This window comes from Sorex araneus, chromosome 3 (genome assembly GCF_027595985.1).
Source record: "Sorex araneus isolate mSorAra2 chromosome 3, mSorAra2.pri, whole genome shotgun sequence".
In the NCBI taxonomy this organism is placed as follows: domain Eukaryota; kingdom Metazoa; phylum Chordata; class Mammalia; order Eulipotyphla; family Soricidae; genus Sorex; species Sorex araneus.
This window is the reverse complement of record NC_073304.1, coordinates 98228996-98245606: the sequence shown is the minus strand read 5'-3', so window position 1 is coordinate 98245606 and position 16611 is coordinate 98228996. Positions and strand designations below refer to the sequence as shown.

General features: G+C 64.5%; 1 protein-coding gene across 1 annotated transcript in view; it reads right to left on the bottom strand.

Annotated features, from left to right (window-relative positions):
- The window catches only part of CSPG4 (chondroitin sulfate proteoglycan 4), a 34267-nt gene extending 18376 nt beyond the window's left edge, over positions 1 to 15891 (bottom strand). Inside the window, exon 1 of the mRNA XM_055133509.1 lies at positions 15736 to 15891. Coding sequence (XP_054989484.1) covers positions 15736 to 15829 — 94 coding nt within the window. The 5' untranslated portion in view covers positions 15830 to 15891. The remainder of the gene's footprint in view (positions 1 to 15735) is intronic.
- Between the last annotated feature and the right edge of the window lie 720 nt (positions 15892 to 16611).

Below are 16611 nucleotides of genomic sequence, written 5' to 3'. Positions count from 1 at the left end.
AAGTGCTTTACTGCTAAGCCATTTCCCCAGCCCACATTGATTCTTTTTTTTTTGGCATAGGTATGTGGAAGGGATTTGCGCCAGTCTTGGTGGTGCTCAGGGCTTACTCCTAGCTCTGTGCTTGGGGATCACTGGTGGCAATACTCAGGGGGACTCTATGTAGTGCCAGGGATTGAACGTGGGTCACCCACGGACGAGGCAGGCGCCTACTCGCTGTGCCATGGCTCTGGCTCCTGACTTGAATCTTAAGAGCACAGCTGAGCATTCTAGGGGGTGTCAGTCACCCCACATGAGAGGCGGTGCTGGTGGGGTGTATGGTCCCCAGGATGGAACCCCCACTGTGGTGGGCTGGAGCTGAGAGCGGAGGGCGCAAACTGAGGGTCTTGTTGCCGAGAGTCCTGTAAACTGGCCCTATCGTCACCCAGTGAGATGCCTTGTGCCTCAGACACTGTAGAAGCAGCCCCCACAGGCTCCCGCTGGCTGGGAGAGCCCGTAGCTAAATACTGATGGGAAGGGGACACACTGGAGTGAACTCCTGCACCTCCTGCACCCCTTTCATCTGCCTGACAAGGTCATGGTGTCCGAATGTGGACTGGGCAGGAAGAGAAGTGGCTGGCTCTAACCGCTGCACCACCTGGCCCATCTCTGGTCCAGCAGGAGAGTGCTGCAGTCTTCAGGCCTGGCCCTGCAGCGTGGGGGGGGGGGCGGGGGGGGGCAGCAGGAAGCAGAGGTACTTTCCAGAGAGTGCGTCTGAATGGGCCCATTGAGGGGCCAGCCCTGCTGTTTCCTGTGAGGCTGGGCGGGGAAGTGCTCACACAAGCTGCCTTGTGCAGTGGGGAACACAGGCCAGGCAGCCCTCGCGACCCCACAGAGGCCTCTGAGGCCGCTGGCCGAGGGTTTGGAAACTCTGAGCGTTGCCGCTCCTCCTCCTCCCGGTCTCCTTCCGTCTCTCTCGCTCGTCTCTGATGGGCTGCAGTTGCCAGAGCCCAGAGTGGTCGAAGAGGAGCTTTCCAGTGTGTGTGTGTGTGTGTGTGTGTGTGTGCGTGCGTGCGCGCGCATGCGCGCATGTGTTGGGGAAAGGGAACAGTCAAGAAACGAAGGAGCTGAGAGCCAATCCCCGAGGGTTTCCTGGGAGAGGTGAGGCTGCTCACCCACCAGCCTACAGACCTGTTCAAGGTCGAGTTGGCACATGTGCAGTGGCATGAAGACCACTGAGAAGAGGAGGAGGGAGGAGGACGGGCAGACTCAGAGATCAGCAGGGTCAGAGAGGCACAGAAAGGAGTGGCGCTCAGGGTGGGCTCGGAGGCCTGGCTGGGGTACTGGCGGGGGAGCGGGAAGGGGCCCCCCATGGCTTGGATTGCTGGCCCAGTGTTCTGGGAGGCACAGTTCCCCCAGACTCCGTGCCTCGCTGTCACCCCCCTCCCCCGCCCCGCCTGGGTCGGCTCTCACACAGGCCCAGGGCACAGGCATGAGGGCGAGGAGGGGCCCCGGGCCGGGGCCGCAGACGTGTGCTTTGCTGCGTACGAGCGTGTGGGAGGTGCTGGGGCCGTGCCTGGCGTTTGCGTAAGGCTGTGTGCTGGTGCCCGCGGGTGGGCTGGGACACAGGGCCGATTGTGCCGTGCCGGGCGGGCCCCGCTCCCTGACAGGGGGCATGTGTTCAGAGGCTGCCGGCCCCCGCCTGGCCCCTGCTGGAGAGGTTTGCTCAAGGTGAAGCCCGACAGGGCACCGCTGACCATTCCCTGTGCTGGGCAGGGCTGGGCACAGAGAGAGCCTGTGTCCTTCCCCCTTCTCCTGGGGGGAGACCAAGCCCCCCTGAGACAGCCCTGGCTGTGAAGGACTCTGGGCAGAACTGCCAGCTGGCTGGAGGGGCCGGGCAGGGTGGGGGCACGCTGCCCACCAGGCTCCCCGGCCCCTCCCGGTCAGCCTTTCCCAGCCTGGGGGGCTGCTGCTGGGAGCCCCGGGGGCCAGTCTGACCACACCCCGCCTCTGCCCTGCTAAGTCTCCGCCTCCCTTTGGCGCCCCTTCCTTCTGCCCCGCGGTCCTCAGCCCCGTTCCCTGGGCTGCAGTCTCGTGAGCCCAGCTGAGAAGCCCGGGGAAGCCGGGACAGAGAGAAGCAGCACCCCCCAGCCCTGCCTGCCACCTGCCGAGCCCTACCTGCTGGGCACCGCCCCCGGGGCCCTGGTCTGCTCCCCGTCCCTCCCGTGTGCTCGCCCCCACCGCATTTCTGGTCCCCGGGGGCAGCCAGGCGGCTCTGCAGCCGGCGTGCGTCATGGGCAGTGGCATTCCTGGGTGTCTGCCGCCGCCTGACTTTATAAGGGAGAAAGTCTGGGAGCCCAGAGCGCTGGGCAGGCTGGCCAGCGGGGATGCCCAGGCCAGGGGCTCTGTGGGCAGGGACTCCCTGCTCTGGCATGGAGCAAAAGGCAAGAGATGAATGAAGAGAGAAGGGAGGGGTCTAGATCCATCTGCCCGTCTGTCTGTCCATCCATCCTCCCATCCACCTTCCTTTCATCTACCTCAGGCATCCCGCTCAGGCAGGCAGGGGTGGGGCTCAGAGGACGCCCCTGAAGGAGGGGGGAGGCACACGGGGTGGGGTGCTCTGGCAGGGCCCAGGCAGACATGAGGGGGTCTCTGTTTCCCAGTGGGTGTGAGGAGCTCGCCTGGGGCTAAATGGCCACTGTGTGAGGGCCAGGTGTCCGCCTAGTAGCTGGCTCCTCCGGACCTCACCACGCCCTCCAGGCCTCAGGCCACCCGCGCCCTGACCCCGCGGGCACTCTGCTCCCTCCCAGGGTACTGGGCTGGGGAGTGGCCCTGAAGTTTCCTGAGCACTTGGGACCAAGCTCTCGCCTCTGGGCTGGAAGGAAAAAGTGTCAGAACTGCAGTGAGCGTGTGTGCGGTGAGTGTGTGCAGTGAGTGTGTGCAGTGAGTGTGTACAGTGAGCGTGTGTGCAGTGAGTGTGTGCAGTGAGTGTGTACAGTGAGTGTGTACAGTGAGTGTGTGCAGTAAGGGTTGCAATGGGGTGTGTGCAGCAGGTGTGTATACAGTGGGGTGTGTGTGCAGTGTGTGCAGTGGGTGTGTGTAGAATGTGAGTGTGTGCAGTGGGGTGTGTGTGCAGTGGGGTATGTGTGCAGTTATGCAGTGTCTGTGTGCAGTGTGGATGTATGTGCAGTGCGGTGTGTGCAGTGTGGATGTATGTGCAGTGTGGGTGTGTGCAGTGGGGTATATGTGCAGTGGGGTGTGTGTGCAGTATGTGTGCAGTGTGTGTGCATGCAGTGTGTGTGCAGTGTGGTGTGTGCAGTGTGTGTGCAGTGCGGTGTGTGTGCAGTGGGGCATGTGTGCAGTGCGGTGTGTGTGCATACGGTGTGTGTGCAGTGTGGGTGTGTGTGCAGTGTGGGTGTGTGTGCAGTGTGGTGTGTGTGCAGTGTGGGTGTGTGTGCAGTGTGGTGTGTGTGCAGTGTGTGCAGTGTGTGCTGGCTCTGGCCATCCCAGATGCTGTTCCCACAGCTCCCCTCCCTGGCCCCCCTGCAGGTAAGAGGGGGTGTCAGTAGACCCACTTCTCTTGCACCGAGCCGGTCCCTGCCTGCTAGGGCTGAGCCCCGAGACAGCCACGTGGCTGCGGAACCCAGGTCGGCTGCTCTGTTCTGCATCGCGTCCACCCTGCCCTCCCCGGCGGAGTGTGGCCACACGAAGCACATCACAGGAGCCCAGGCCAGGCCCTGGGGACCACAGCCCGGGCAGCTGAGCCTGTGTCCCCCCAGCTGTCTCCCGGGGCCCTGGACCCCCGTGCACGAGACGCGCCTTCGGGTCTCTGGTGAGGCCCCTGCCCCGGCCTCGGCCACCGCCTGCAACTCAGTGCCACAAAGCTGAGGGACAGACTTCGGGAGACAGTTCCATGGGGAGGTCTTGGAAGGTGGACCCCGGAGAGGAAGCCGGGCCAGGGAGTCGGGGAGGAGCTGCAGGTCCCGGGCCCACCCCAGGAGCCGGGAAGGGGAGGCTTTGGGCAGGAACAGCCCAGACTCCTCCGGGTGTGGCAGGAGGTTTGGGCCTCAATGGAGGCTTTGTGGAAGCGGGGCCTGAGGCGCGAGGGTGGGGCTGCGGTGCGGTGCCACGAGCTCAGGGGCTTTCCCTGCCCTTCTCATTTTCTGCCTTTCCGGCTTTCCATACCCAGCAGTCCCGCGGTGGGGGTTCCAGCGGGAAGACGCTTGAGTTGCACGCGGCCAGCCCGGGTTCCATCCCCGGCACCACATCCGTTCCCCTGGGCACTGCCAGGAGAGATCCCCGAGTGCAGAGCCAGGAAAAAGCACCGCAGGGTGTGGCCATCAAAGAAAATAGACCGAAGGCAGGGTGTGGAGCTGGGCGTGACGCTGCCTGACTCTGCGGGGTCCCTGCGGGGCGGGGCCCTCCGTGCTGGTGTGAGGCTTCCGAGGAGAGGAGAGGCGGATCAGGCTCAAGCCCCGGCACGCACGTGTGGCTCGGGGAGTGGCAGGCCCCATCCTTCGGAGTGGGAAGTGGGGTGTGCGAGCTGGGGCCCTGCCAGGGTGACACACGCTGTTCCCTTCCGGGGCTCCCCCTGCGGGCCGGGTGGAGGTGGGGGTAGGGCTCCATCTGCTCTCTCCTCTGCGGGGCTCGGGAGGGGCCTTTGGCAGGGACAGCTGGCTACTTCCAGCACTTTCTAGAACTAAGGTGGGGGGCCCAGGAGAGCAGCAGGGTGAGGAGGACCCTCGGGAGGCAGCTGGAAGCCCGCATCCTGGGTGAACCCAGAACCTGGGGTCTGGAAGGATCCCTCACCCAGCCTTGGGCCCCGGTGGGCTACTGAGGTGCCTCGAGGTGCCCTGAGCCCAGCAGTGGGGGTCTCCAGACAGGAAAGGGGGTGCAGGTGACCCCTGTGGCCCAGCCTGTACTCAGGGCTATGAAGTCATTGCTACCCTTGCTTCAGTTTCCCTGTGGGCTAAGGGAAGGGGACGGGAGGACCCCCAGACAGGAGACTGGGGGAAGCAGAGGTTGGACCAAGGAGCCCCCACCCCAATACACATAATCCACTGGGTCATGGAAGGACAGGCCTCAGTTTCCCCACTGTGACAGGGACATGAATGGAGACTAGGGGACACCGGTGGACAGCCCTGGCCAGCAGAAAGTGACTGGCGGCGTGTGGTCAGTTCCAGGGGTCCTCGGGCCTGTTTGGTCAGCGGCCACCCCATGTTGATGCAGAAATGGGCCTGCTGACCCCAGGGGCAACTGGCTACCTCGCGTGCCATTGGGGCATTTCCTGTTCACTTAGAAGAGGCCTTTCCCGGGGGGCTCAATGATTATTTTCTGAAAAGGGGCAGGAGGAGGAATAAGTTGGGGGCCTCTTCCCTAAAGAACGCAGAGGGCGTCACGGGGTGCACGTGGACCCTCTGAAGAGGCCTGGGAGGAGCCCCTGACGCCCAGCGTCCTTGCTCGGAGCCACCGTGCTCCCCAGGTCTCTGAGTCCTCCCGCCTGCTTCCTGGGAAGCTCCTCTGCCCCACCAGCTCTGCCCGGGCTGTGCCCCGGCTCTGCGCCCCCTCTGAGCTAGGCACCTACGTCTCGCTCATCCTCTAGACACCAACACCCAGCCCCCCAGCCACCCCGCCCACTGGGGGACCGTCTGAAAGTCGTCGCCCCGGCTCCATCCTGCTGCCCCTCAGTCGCCCGGCCCAGTGACGGCCTCCTGCTCTGGCCCTGACCGCCCCAGCCCCAGCCCTGACCCGAGCTCGCTCCATCCTCCCCGCCCCGAGCACCCCCTAAGCCCAGCTCGGACACCAGATGATGGCCGGCCCCTCCCGCCTGAGCCCCCAGGAGCCCTGGATTGTCTTCCCCTCTGTGTGGACAGGGCCATCTCCGCTCAGTTCCGCTTTCTCATCCGCCCGGGAGGGGCCCTCCTGACCCCCCACGAGAGCCTTCCTGCCCCTGGGGTACTAGGCAGTGGGGCTAGCACTCTGCTTCCCAGGGGAGGCCACAGGGAAGGTGGGGGGCTGAGGGAGGGGACCCACCTTGCCTCCCTTCCAGCCCCTGTGCCCAGAGGTGGGGCTGGACCTGGGCTGGGCCGGGCGGGGACTGCCCGCCAGCACGGCTGTTTGGGGCCTGCAGGGACAGTGCCTGGTGCTTGTTTTTAGAGAAAATAGACTCAGGGCCCCTATTTTTAGCTGGAAGCCAGAGCAGCAGACGGGAGACGGACGAGGCGGGCTTGAGGCTCGGCAGGCTCCGGCTGCGCCGTGTGTGGGGCCATTCCCAGGCCCCTGCCCGCTTCCTCAGCCCCCGAGGAAGCGCCTGTGGGATCGTGACATTCCCTGGGACAGGATGTGGGGGAGCAGGGAAGCAGGGGGGGGTGAAACATTTCCCCAGGGATTGGTCCCCGGGACTGGGTGGAGGTGAGAGGGGCTCTGATGGAGGGAGAGAGATGGGGCCGGAGCCACAGGACGGTGGGGAGGGCGTTTGCCTTGCACACAGCCCACCAGGGTTTGACCTCCAGCATCCCATTTGCGCCCTCCCCCCCCAAGCCTGCCAGGAGTGGTCCCTGAGTGCAGAGTCAGGAGTCAGCCCTGAGCATCGCTGGTGTGGCCCTAAACCCAAATACAAAAAAGGAGATGGGGGGACCTGGGGCCCAGAGGGCTGCTGAGGAGGCAGGACCAGGTGAAGGGAAGAGCAGAGCAGGGCTGCGGAGAGGGGACATATAGACAGACAGACAGACAGACAGACAGGGAGACTGAGGGGAGCTGGAGAGGCAGAGAAGGTATAGAGACAGAATGGAGAGAGTCAGGGATGGTGGGAGAGACGGAGATGGAGAGACAGAAAAGGTAGAGAGACAGGGATGGAGGGACGCTGGTCTGTGGTTGGGAGGGACACTGGGCACCCAGGCCCCCTCCCTGAACCCCGGGACGAGTGGTCAGATCCGACCAAAGTCTCTGGGACTGGCCCTCTCTGAGGCTTCGCCCGCCGCTAGCCCCGGCTCGGGGCCTGCACACCGGCTCTCCGCGCTCTGGGAGGGAGGCCGCGCCTGTGTCTCTGTGTCCGGTGGAGGAGACATGAGGACGGTCCAGCTGGAGGCTGGGCTGCGACGCTGCGGGTGGGACCCTCCCTGGCTTTGCTGCGGGGGGCCGAGGGGTGTCTGGGGCGTGTGTCCTGCAGCCACAGCGCCGCCGCTGACTCACAAAGGCCCAGCGCGAGGGTGACTCAATTGGCTCGGCAGCCTGGGCGGGCCTGGCTGGCACATGGAGGTGGTGGGTCTGCGTTTATTTTTGGCGGGCCGGGGCGGGGCTGGGTGTAGAAGCTGGGACCGGGGGCGGCGAGAGGGAGGCGGTGTCCCTGGCCCGGGGACAGAGCCCGGGAAGCTCCAATTTAGGAAATGGGATCCGGGTGTCAGGAGCCCCCGGGGGTTTGGGGAACAGGGCAGAGCCCCCCACGCCCCCTAGTCCTGCTCTTAATGGGGGGAAAGTCTGTAAGAAGCTCAGAGAGGGAGAGAGCTGGATGCTTGGCCACACAGCAGGACCGGGGCCCCCGCCTGGGCTCTCAGCAGCAGAGGGCCGGGGTCTGTCCCAGAGGGCTCAGCTGAGCTCCAGATGGGTGTCCAGGAGCACCCGGGTGCCAGATGCCCCGCGGGCCTGTGCGGGGGCGGGAGCCTGGCTTCTATCAGCTCACATGTGGGGGGCAGCATGTCTGTGCCGGGGGTGCTCGGAGAAGGGCTTTCTCTAGGGGAGGAAGGCGGTGGGTGCCCCAGCCTCTCCCCAGGGTGCCTCCCTGGTGGCACCTCTGTGGTCGTTTTCAAGGACCCACTCAGATCTCAGAGAGGTGAGGACTAAGGAGGCACAGCTGGGCGTGGGGGCGGGGGGTGGGGTGAAGCAGCCCCTAGCAGAGCGCCCAGGCGACCCCCGGGCTGGGCAGGGAGCTGGGAGCAGGCCCCCGCCCATCAGAGGGCGTCCCCTCTGAGCCTGGAGCCGGGGCCAGGCTGCTGGGCCTTTCTCATCTGAGCCCAGTGCCTCCTCCCCCTGCGCTCCCCACCCCTCTGTCCTTTCTCGAGGGGCCTTCCTAGCAGTGCAGGGGGCTCCAGGGCTATCCTGGAGTTACTGGAGGAGCCACACCGAGCCAGGGGTCCAGCCTGGGGCCTCCTTCGTGCAGTACCTGCCCCTGTGCCCCTGTGCCTTCATGCTATCTCCCAGCTGTCAGGGCCTCACCTTACCCGCCCACCCCGCTCTGTCCCCCACCCCCTGGGGCATGGCAATGCCAATCTTCCTCACCAACTCCCACAAGGCACCCAGAGGGCTGGGCATGAGGGCCCGGGAGAGACTCGGTAACGGGGACCCAGCAGTCCCGGGTCACCCTACTGCAACCAGAGGGAGGAGGTGTTTCAGGAGAGAAGCCGCTCAGGGGTGAGCTGGAGGCTGTGCGTGGAATTGGGATGAGGGTCCTCAGCTTAAACATCAGGGGCCACGGTGTGCCAGCGTCCTCCCTCCCCACACCCCAGCGGGCCTGGGCTGAGAACTCACAGCACCCAGGGCAGAGGGATGGGACCAAAGCTCCCTCTTAGCAGCTCCAAAACGCCCCAAGAGGGGGAAAACTCGAGTCCCTTCCCTGGCCAGGGGTGTGTGGTGCGCATGCGTGTGTATGCAAGCATGCGGCTGTGTGCGCGTGTGTGGGCCCAGGACTGCCTGGCAGGCATCCAGCTGCAGGGACGCTGGGCTGGCCCCCGCGCTGAGAACAGAGGAGAGGGCAGGCAGGGCCCGTGCCGTGGGAATCGGTCCTGAGCCCAGGATATTTATAGCGGCCGCTCCTGCAGCTGGGGGGAGGGGGCTCTAGGTGGGAACGGAAGTCAGAAGTCTGCTCTCGGCCCCCCACCCTCCCCAGAGAGCTGGACAGCAGATGTCCCTGGGCCAGCAGCTCTGCTGGGCCAGTCGAGCAGCTGGGGCGGGGTCCTGAGCTGGGTCTCTGCCAGGATGGAGGCTCTGGCCGTCTGGGGCTGGACTCTCCTTGCCTATCCCTGAGTGGCTGTCTGTGTACACTTGTGTGTGTGCATGTGCACTGTGTGTGTCTGTGTGTGCCATGTGTGTGCGTGTGCACATGCCCATGTATGTTCGTGTGTGTGCCATTTGTCCATGTGTCTCCATGTGCTGCCATGTGTGTTCATGTACACTGTGTATGTGTTTGCCCCATATGTGTCCATATGCACTATGTGTGTCTGTTTGTGGCCCATGTGTGTCCATGTGCACTATGTGTGTCCATGTGTACCATGTGTGTTCATGTGCCCCATGTGTGTCTGTGTGCGCCATGTGTGTGCCCCATGTACTGTTTGTCTGTGTGCCCATGTGTGTCCGTGTGTGCCCTTGTGTGTTCGTGTGTGCCCTGGTGTGTCCGTGTGAGCCCCATGTATGTCTATGTTCACTGTGTGTGTGCGCCATGTATCTGTGTGCACCACATGTCCATGTGTGCCCTTGTGTATGAGTGTGTCCATGTGCATCTATATGTGTCCTTGTGTGTGTGTGTGCCCCCATGTGGGTTTGTTTGTGCTCTTGTGTGTGTGTGCTCCCATGTGTGCCCATGTGCATCCATATGTGTCCCTGTGTCTCCGTGGGCCACCATGTGTGTCCATGTGTACAATGTATATGCATGTGTCCCCATGTGTGTGTGTGTGCCCCTTGTGTGTGTGCCCCATGTGTGTCCATGTGCCCCATGTATGTCCATGTGTTCTGTGTGCACCATGTGTCCATGTGCACTATGTGTGTACATGTGCACCATGTGTCCATGTGTGCTATATGTGTGTGCCCCCATGTTTGTCTGCTTGCATCATGTTTATCTGTGTGCCCCTGTGTGTGTTTGTGTGTGCCCCATGTATATCCATGTGCATCATGTGTGTGCCTCCATGTGTGTCTGTGTGCACCATGTGTGTCTGTGTGAGTCCTTGTGTATGAGTGTGCCCCCATATGTGTCCATGTGTGTCCATGTGCATCAATATGTGTCCTGTGTGTGTGTGTGCCCCCATGTGTGTCCATGTGCCCCGCGTGAGTGTGTGCGTGCCCATGTCTGTGTGTGTGCATGCGCACACATGTAGTGTGCACACAGGTGGAAGTCAGAGGGCAGAGGCCAGGGAGGGTGGGCGGGAACGGCTTCTCATCCCAGAGAGTGGGGAGGGGCAGGCCCGGTGTCAGCAGTGAATGTCCAGGAAAGGCCCCAGGAGCTGAGGACGGGGGTGGGTGGGGTGGGGGGGTGGGAGGTGGAATGGGGGGGTGGGGGGGCAGAGAGCGTGAGCTGAGGCGAAGAGGGCTGGGGCTTCGGATTCTGGTTTATTTATTTTTTTGTTTTAGGGTCACACCCAGCAATGCCCAGGGCTTACTCCTGGCTCTGCTCTCAGGAATCACTCCTCACAGGCTCGGGGGACCTATGGGATGCCAGGAATCAAACCTGGGTTGGCCACGTGCAAGGCAAATACCCTACCCGCTGTGCTATTGCTCTGGCCCCCGATTCTTTTATTTTTAGGAGGAGGCACACCCAGGTATGCTCAGGGCTTACTCCTGGCTCTGTGCTCTGGGATCACTCCTGGTGGGGCTCGGGGAACATACAGAATGCCAGGGAGGAGCCGTATGTGCGCAAGGCAAGCACCCGCCCACTGCTCTATTGCTCTGGCCCTCCGTGGGCTGTGGATTCTTACCCGCCTGGAGAATCCCTTGGTGGGACAGGGCTTGGCACAGGGGGGCCTTTGGCACTGGCCTCTACCAGGATGTCCCCTGTGGGCCCAGGAGGGAGGGGCGGGGCGGGGTGCTGCGGTGGGGGCCCTGGCTGGGGAGGGGAGCCAGCTGGGCTCTGCTATTCTCTCCCGGGCCCTCTTTCTTATCCGACCCGAGCCCATCCGTCAGCCTGTTTCCGGTCAAAGCAGGTCCCTGCCTGGAAGCCACAGGAGGGCGTATCAAAACCCCATCTTTTACCATCTCTGGACATTTGTTCCAGAGCTGCTCTGCGCAAACCTTACACTTGCAGGCGTGGTGGGTGGCCCCTGCACAGAGAGGCCTGGAGGGGCACCAGGGCCCTTGTGACCCGGGGTGTCTGAGCCCCTCACCGCGGGGCTCAAGGCGAGACAGTGAGACTCACTAGGGGAGCAGATGCGAAGTCTTCTGGGGGAGTCACTGGGCCCGTGGGCAGGGCCACGCCCAAGGCAGGGCACAAGGACGGGCCGTGTGAAGGGTGGGGACCAGCTGTTCCGACCTGCAGCGTGACTGTGTGTAAGGAGCTGTCCCTCTCTGGGGCCAGGGGCAGTGGTGAGGTCTGGGCGGGGCGGGTGCCCCCAGCCCCGAGAGCACAGGGAGGGAGGTGCAGACCCGGGGCGGGGGCCGGGCTCCCAGATGTGGCCCAGAGCTCACAGTGCTGGCGCCTCCGCAGGCTGGGAGCCGCCGGGCGTGGGCAGATGCCGAGCAGGAGGAAGAAATAGCCAACAGGATGGGCACTGTCCAGAACGTGGGCGAGCCATGCCACCCGGCTTCTCCGTCAAGCCTCCAGAACCAAGACAAATGGGCTTTCTTGGCCATCGAGTCAGCGGTCAGGAGAGGGGCCGAGGTTAGCGTTAAGAGGGTTTATGGAGGCCGAGACACAGAACAGCAGGTACTCTGTACAGCCTGCCTTGCACATGGACAACCCAGATTCGATCCCAGCACCCCATTTGGTCCTCTGAGCACCACCAGGAGTGATTCCTGAGTGCAGAGCCAGAAGTAACCCTGAGCATTGCTGAGAGACCCAAAAAGATGGAGAGAGAGAGAGACAGATAGATAGATAGAGAGAGACAGAGACGGAGACAGAGACAGAGAGAGACAGAGAGGGAGAGAGAGACAAAGAGAGACAGAGAGGAAGAGAGAGACAGAGACAGAGGGAAAGAGAGAGAGACAGACAGAGACAGACACAGAGAGACAGCGAGAGAAAGAGAGATGAAAAGAGAGAGAGACAGAGACAGTGAGAGAAAGAGAGAGGAAGAGAGGGAGACAGAGAGGAAGAGAGAGACAGAGTGGGAGAGAGAGACAGAGACAGAGAGGATTTGCTTAGCTGGGAGAAAGCTGGGGTGGTTTGGAAAGGTGGGGCAGTGATGAAGGGCTATGAGGAGACAGGGCAGAAATGTGGGGGACTCAGGGGTCCCCTGCTGATCCATCTCCCCTGCTGGGCGGGTGGGGTCTGGCCTGGGAAAGCCAGCAGTGGAGCAGTGGTTGGAGCGAGAGGCAGTACTGTGGCCCCAGTGTTCTGTCTGTGAAATGGGAATGTCTGTGAGCTGCCGTGGGGCGCGGCGGGTGGGTGCTCGGTTCCAAGGCCCTCCCTCTCCTCCACTCTCCTGTTAGGGGCCACCTGAGGGGCAGTGAGGGGAGCCCTGGGCCCCTGGGCCGGGGTCCTCCCGCACCTGCAGGAGTACCAGCAGCCCAGTCCTCCCCCGAGCCGCGCCGCAGAAGGCCTCCTTCTGTTCGCTTGGTTTGGGGGCCACCCCGGCTCTGTGCTCTGGGGGTGCTCCTGGTGGAGCTCAAGGGGCCTCGTGGTGACGGAACCCAGGAGGATGCCATGTGCAAAGCGCGCGCTCCGCCCGCTGGGCCCCTCCCGCCCCGCCTCTCCTTTCACCACAGGGGCTGCCGGGGCTGGAGCGCTAGCACAGCGGGGAGGGCGCCTGCCTTGCCCGTGGCCGACTGGGGTCGGTCCCCGGCTTCCCGTCTGGTCCCCTGCGCCCTCGAGGAGTGATCCCTGAGTGCAGGGCCGGGAGTCAGCCCTGAGCAGCGCTGGGTGTGGCCCCAGACCAAAACCATAAAATAAATAAAATAGAATAGTGCCTAGATCTACCCGTAGAGGCTGGGGGAGGCGCAGTGCCAGGGACGGAGCCCGGGGGGCTGCACCATGCCCACGAGTGCTCTGTCATTGAACTGTCTTCCGGGACCCTAGAGGAAGACTCTCAATGCGGGAAGTTTCCAGAGAGTCAGAGCCGCGTGGGGCCCAGCTGGTGCCGGGAGCAGGGCGAGAGGGACGGAGCCACACAGGGTGGGAACAGGCCAGGCTGCGGACCCCAGGGCCTCCCCACTCAGGTGCTCCTGGCAGGAACAGGGCCGCAGCCCGGCCGCCATCCTGCCTTTTCCTTCTCCCCACGTGCCACCCCCATGTCTGCCAGCAGCGGGGTCTGGGGAAGACAGTGGGAGGAGGCGCCCCAGCTCCCGGGCGCAGGCTCGGGGGCACCGCAGGAGGACGGCTGTGTGCGCCCCCGTCCGCGTGCATCAGGCTCATTCCCACTCCCCCTCCCGCCCCCTCCTGGGCAGCACGCCCAGTTCCCAGACGCAGCCTCTGCACTTCCTCCGCTCCACACACCCGCTCCCCCAGAGGCACGGCCCACCTGGCGCACCCCCTCCGCAGGGCCCCCCAGGCCCGCAGTCCTGAAAGGCCGCTCTTGTCCTCCCTGCCCTGGGGGAGGGCGGGCGCCCGTGGAGTGGGGGGTTCTGGGGACACAGTTACCCTTGGTTCTCCGCTAGCTTTTTCAGCGTCTGAGAGAGCCGGCCCAGGGGCTGGCCCCTGCCCTATCACAGGCAGGGCTGGGGCGGAGGGGGCCGGGCCGGGGCAGGGGGCAGCGGGCACACTGCCCCAGACGACAATCTCAGGCAGCAGACGCTCCAGCCGGGTTCAATCACTCGCCCTGGAGGGTCACCCCTCGTCCTGCTGCCCCCCCCCCCCAGACCCACTCTACACTGTTTAACATCAGCTCTGCCAGGTCCGGTTTGTTTGGTTTTGTTTTTGGGCCACACCCAGCAGTGCTCAGGGATGACTGCTGGCGGGGGCTCAGGGGACCAGGTGGGATGCCCGGGATGGATCCTGGGCCAGCCGCGTGCAGGGCAAGTGTCCTGTCCACCCACTGCGCCGTCTCTCTGGCCGCGCTCTGCCCAGCTTGGGAGAGGAGCTGAGGTTCGGGCCTCCTGCCCGTGCTCCCTCTGGCCCCGGGCTGTGCCCCGCGATGCCCCGGCCCCACGCACCACCCCGCCTCTGCTGGCCCCGCTGGCGGCTCGGAGGAGCAGGCAGCGTGCTCCTCATCTGTGTGCCCCGTGCCGAGCCCGGGAGCGTGCCCAGAGAGGAGTGGGGCTGGGGGCTGTTACAGGGAGTTGCTTCCTCCTTCCCTGCGAGACAGAACTGCTTTGCTTCCTCCCGAGCCTCGATCCTCCCATCTGAGCAATGGGACAGGCTTTGGGGCTCTCCACGTGGGGACACGGGCTCGGACAGGGAAAGCGTGCTCGTGCGGCCTGAGATGGGGGTGTCCGGAAGGGGTCTTCCCTAGCTGGGTGCTAAGGCAGGCCTGGGAGGAGGGAGACCAACTCTTCAGCCCCTCCACGTCCCAAGTCCTCCGCAAAGGCGGGTTCTGCTGGCCGTGCCACGCCCACGGCTCCATGTGGCTCCTTCCCCAAGCCCTCTCCGGCCAACAGGGCAGAGGCTGTGACTCTGCTTTGCCATTTAAGGCCTCTGAGCCCGGGTCCAGTGGCTCCTCCTGGCACCAGGCTACTGGCCTTGCCGCCTCAGCGCCCTCAGCTCGTGCCCACCTCGGCCTTCTCTCCGCCCTGCCTGCAGTTCTGTCTCCTCCCCCCCCACCCCGTGGGGTGCTGCGGGGACCCCAGGGCCTCCTCTCAGCCCGTCCTCTGCATCTGGAACTTTGCAGGTGGGACGGAAGGGTCACTGAAATCTTCATTTGCTTTGTGGCCTCCCTGAGGTCCCCGTCCAGCCCTCGCAGGGCTCGGTGCCCCCAGAACACCCTCACAGTCTGTGCTGGGGAGGTACAGAGACATGGGGGGGGCAGTGAGGGGCTGCAGTCTCTCTGCCCCTGCCCTGCTCATGAGAAGCCCAGCCGGTCACCCAGTCCCTGAGACTCAGAGCAGGGGGTCCCTGGGGACGAGGCTCCCAGGACCCCAGCTCTGACTCACCCTCCAAGGAGGGGGGGTCCTTCCTTGACTCATTTCCCTTCTGGGCACCTCGTGATGCTGCCCATTAGAGCTGGCCTGCCCATCAGATGGGGAGCTGGGTGTGGCGGGGCCCAGGAAGGAGGCCCGGCCCCTGCCCCAGGCCACTCTCGGTGCTGGCGATGGGCCTCTCTCAGCCCTGATTCATCTGTCATCAGACAGGCCCCGGGGCCACCACTTCTGTAGCCCAGCTAGGCTGTCTCCCAGCCCTGGGGCAGCCTCAGGAGGGCACTTCATTCAGCCCTGCGGGGACAGGAGGTGTGGCCAGGCCAGGCTGTTCCAGCCCTGCCTCTGGGGACTGGGGAGAGGAAGGGTCAGTAGGTGCCCACCAAGCCTCTCCAGTGAGAAGGAGGTCAGTGAAACGCACCCCGACGCGGAGAGGGTGCAGGAGCGGGCCTGGGGTGCAGTCGGAGGTGGATGCTAAGGTGGGGGCTCCTTAGGGTGGATGCTGCTCCCCGTCCCTCTCCCTCTGACTTCCCCCTCCCTAGTGTGGGGGTCTGGGTGGGAGGTGTCTTCTCAGGGGCGACGCTGCCCTTCGGTTGCCCAAGTGCTGGAGCCAGAGTCCGCCGGGCTTCGGGGACACTCAGAGAATAACGGGGCGCCCGGCTGCTCAGAGCTGCCACACACCCCAGAAAACGTACCCCCAGATCCAGCCTTAAATGACTGGGACACCCCAGCCAGGAGGAGGTCCGGGGTCCCTGGGCCCTCTGGAGGGGAGGCAGCCCCGCCTTCCCCTTCTCTGCCCAGGACCCTCCCGCCCACCGTGTCCTGGCTCTCACTCACCTGCGGATGCCAACTCCAGGGCGGCCCACAGTGCCAAGGTCACGGCCACGGCCAGGGCAGGCGCGCGCGGCCCGGACCGCCGGCCACAGCGCATCGCGGCAGGCTGGGCAGCGGAGTCTGGACGAGCCTGGACGGCAGAGCGGCCAGTGGAGGGCGGCGCTGGCGCGGGCTGTGGCACCCGGGTGTCCCGCGGCCGTTCTTAACTCGGGGGCGGGGCAGGCGCCTGCCCGCGCTCTGGTTTCAGGCTGGGGCTCCCCATCCCCACCCCACCCCCCCACCTTCTTAAAGGGCCCCCTACTGGGCCGCCCCAGCCGTGGCGGGGTGCAGGGACCCTCACAAGGGGTCAGTCCCATTCTGAACATTGAGGGTCGAGTCCCCCCGGGGGCCCAGGTCTGAAGAGCTCTGACCCCAGGGGCCCCTCCCTCTGCCATCAGCCCCTCCTTCTTTGCCTTCTGCCCTTTCAGGAGGGGCGGGGAGGGGTCTGCCTCAGGACTGACGCCCACCAGTGTTCGGTAGAGAGGCAACAGCCCCGCGTCTGCATGACTGTACCCCAGCCGTCCAACAGGGCCCTGATCTGTGATCTGCAGGGCCTCAGTTTCCCAGTCTGTCACGGAGGCGAGGCCAGGACACTCAGACTCCCGGCAGGAGAAACTCCGCTCCGTGGCCTCAGTTTGCCTCGGCCTAACTGTGCCAGGCCGGGGAGGGTCACTCCTCACCAGCCATCACCAGCTTTTACAGCGGAAACTGTAGCTCAGAGCCCCCGGTGGGGGCCAGCGGGCTCCAGCCTCCGCTCCACAGCCGGGAATCGCAGCGTCCCGGGGCTGCCTTTGGAAATCTGGCCCTGGATTTAGCTCCTACCTAACAGCTTCAAGCTGG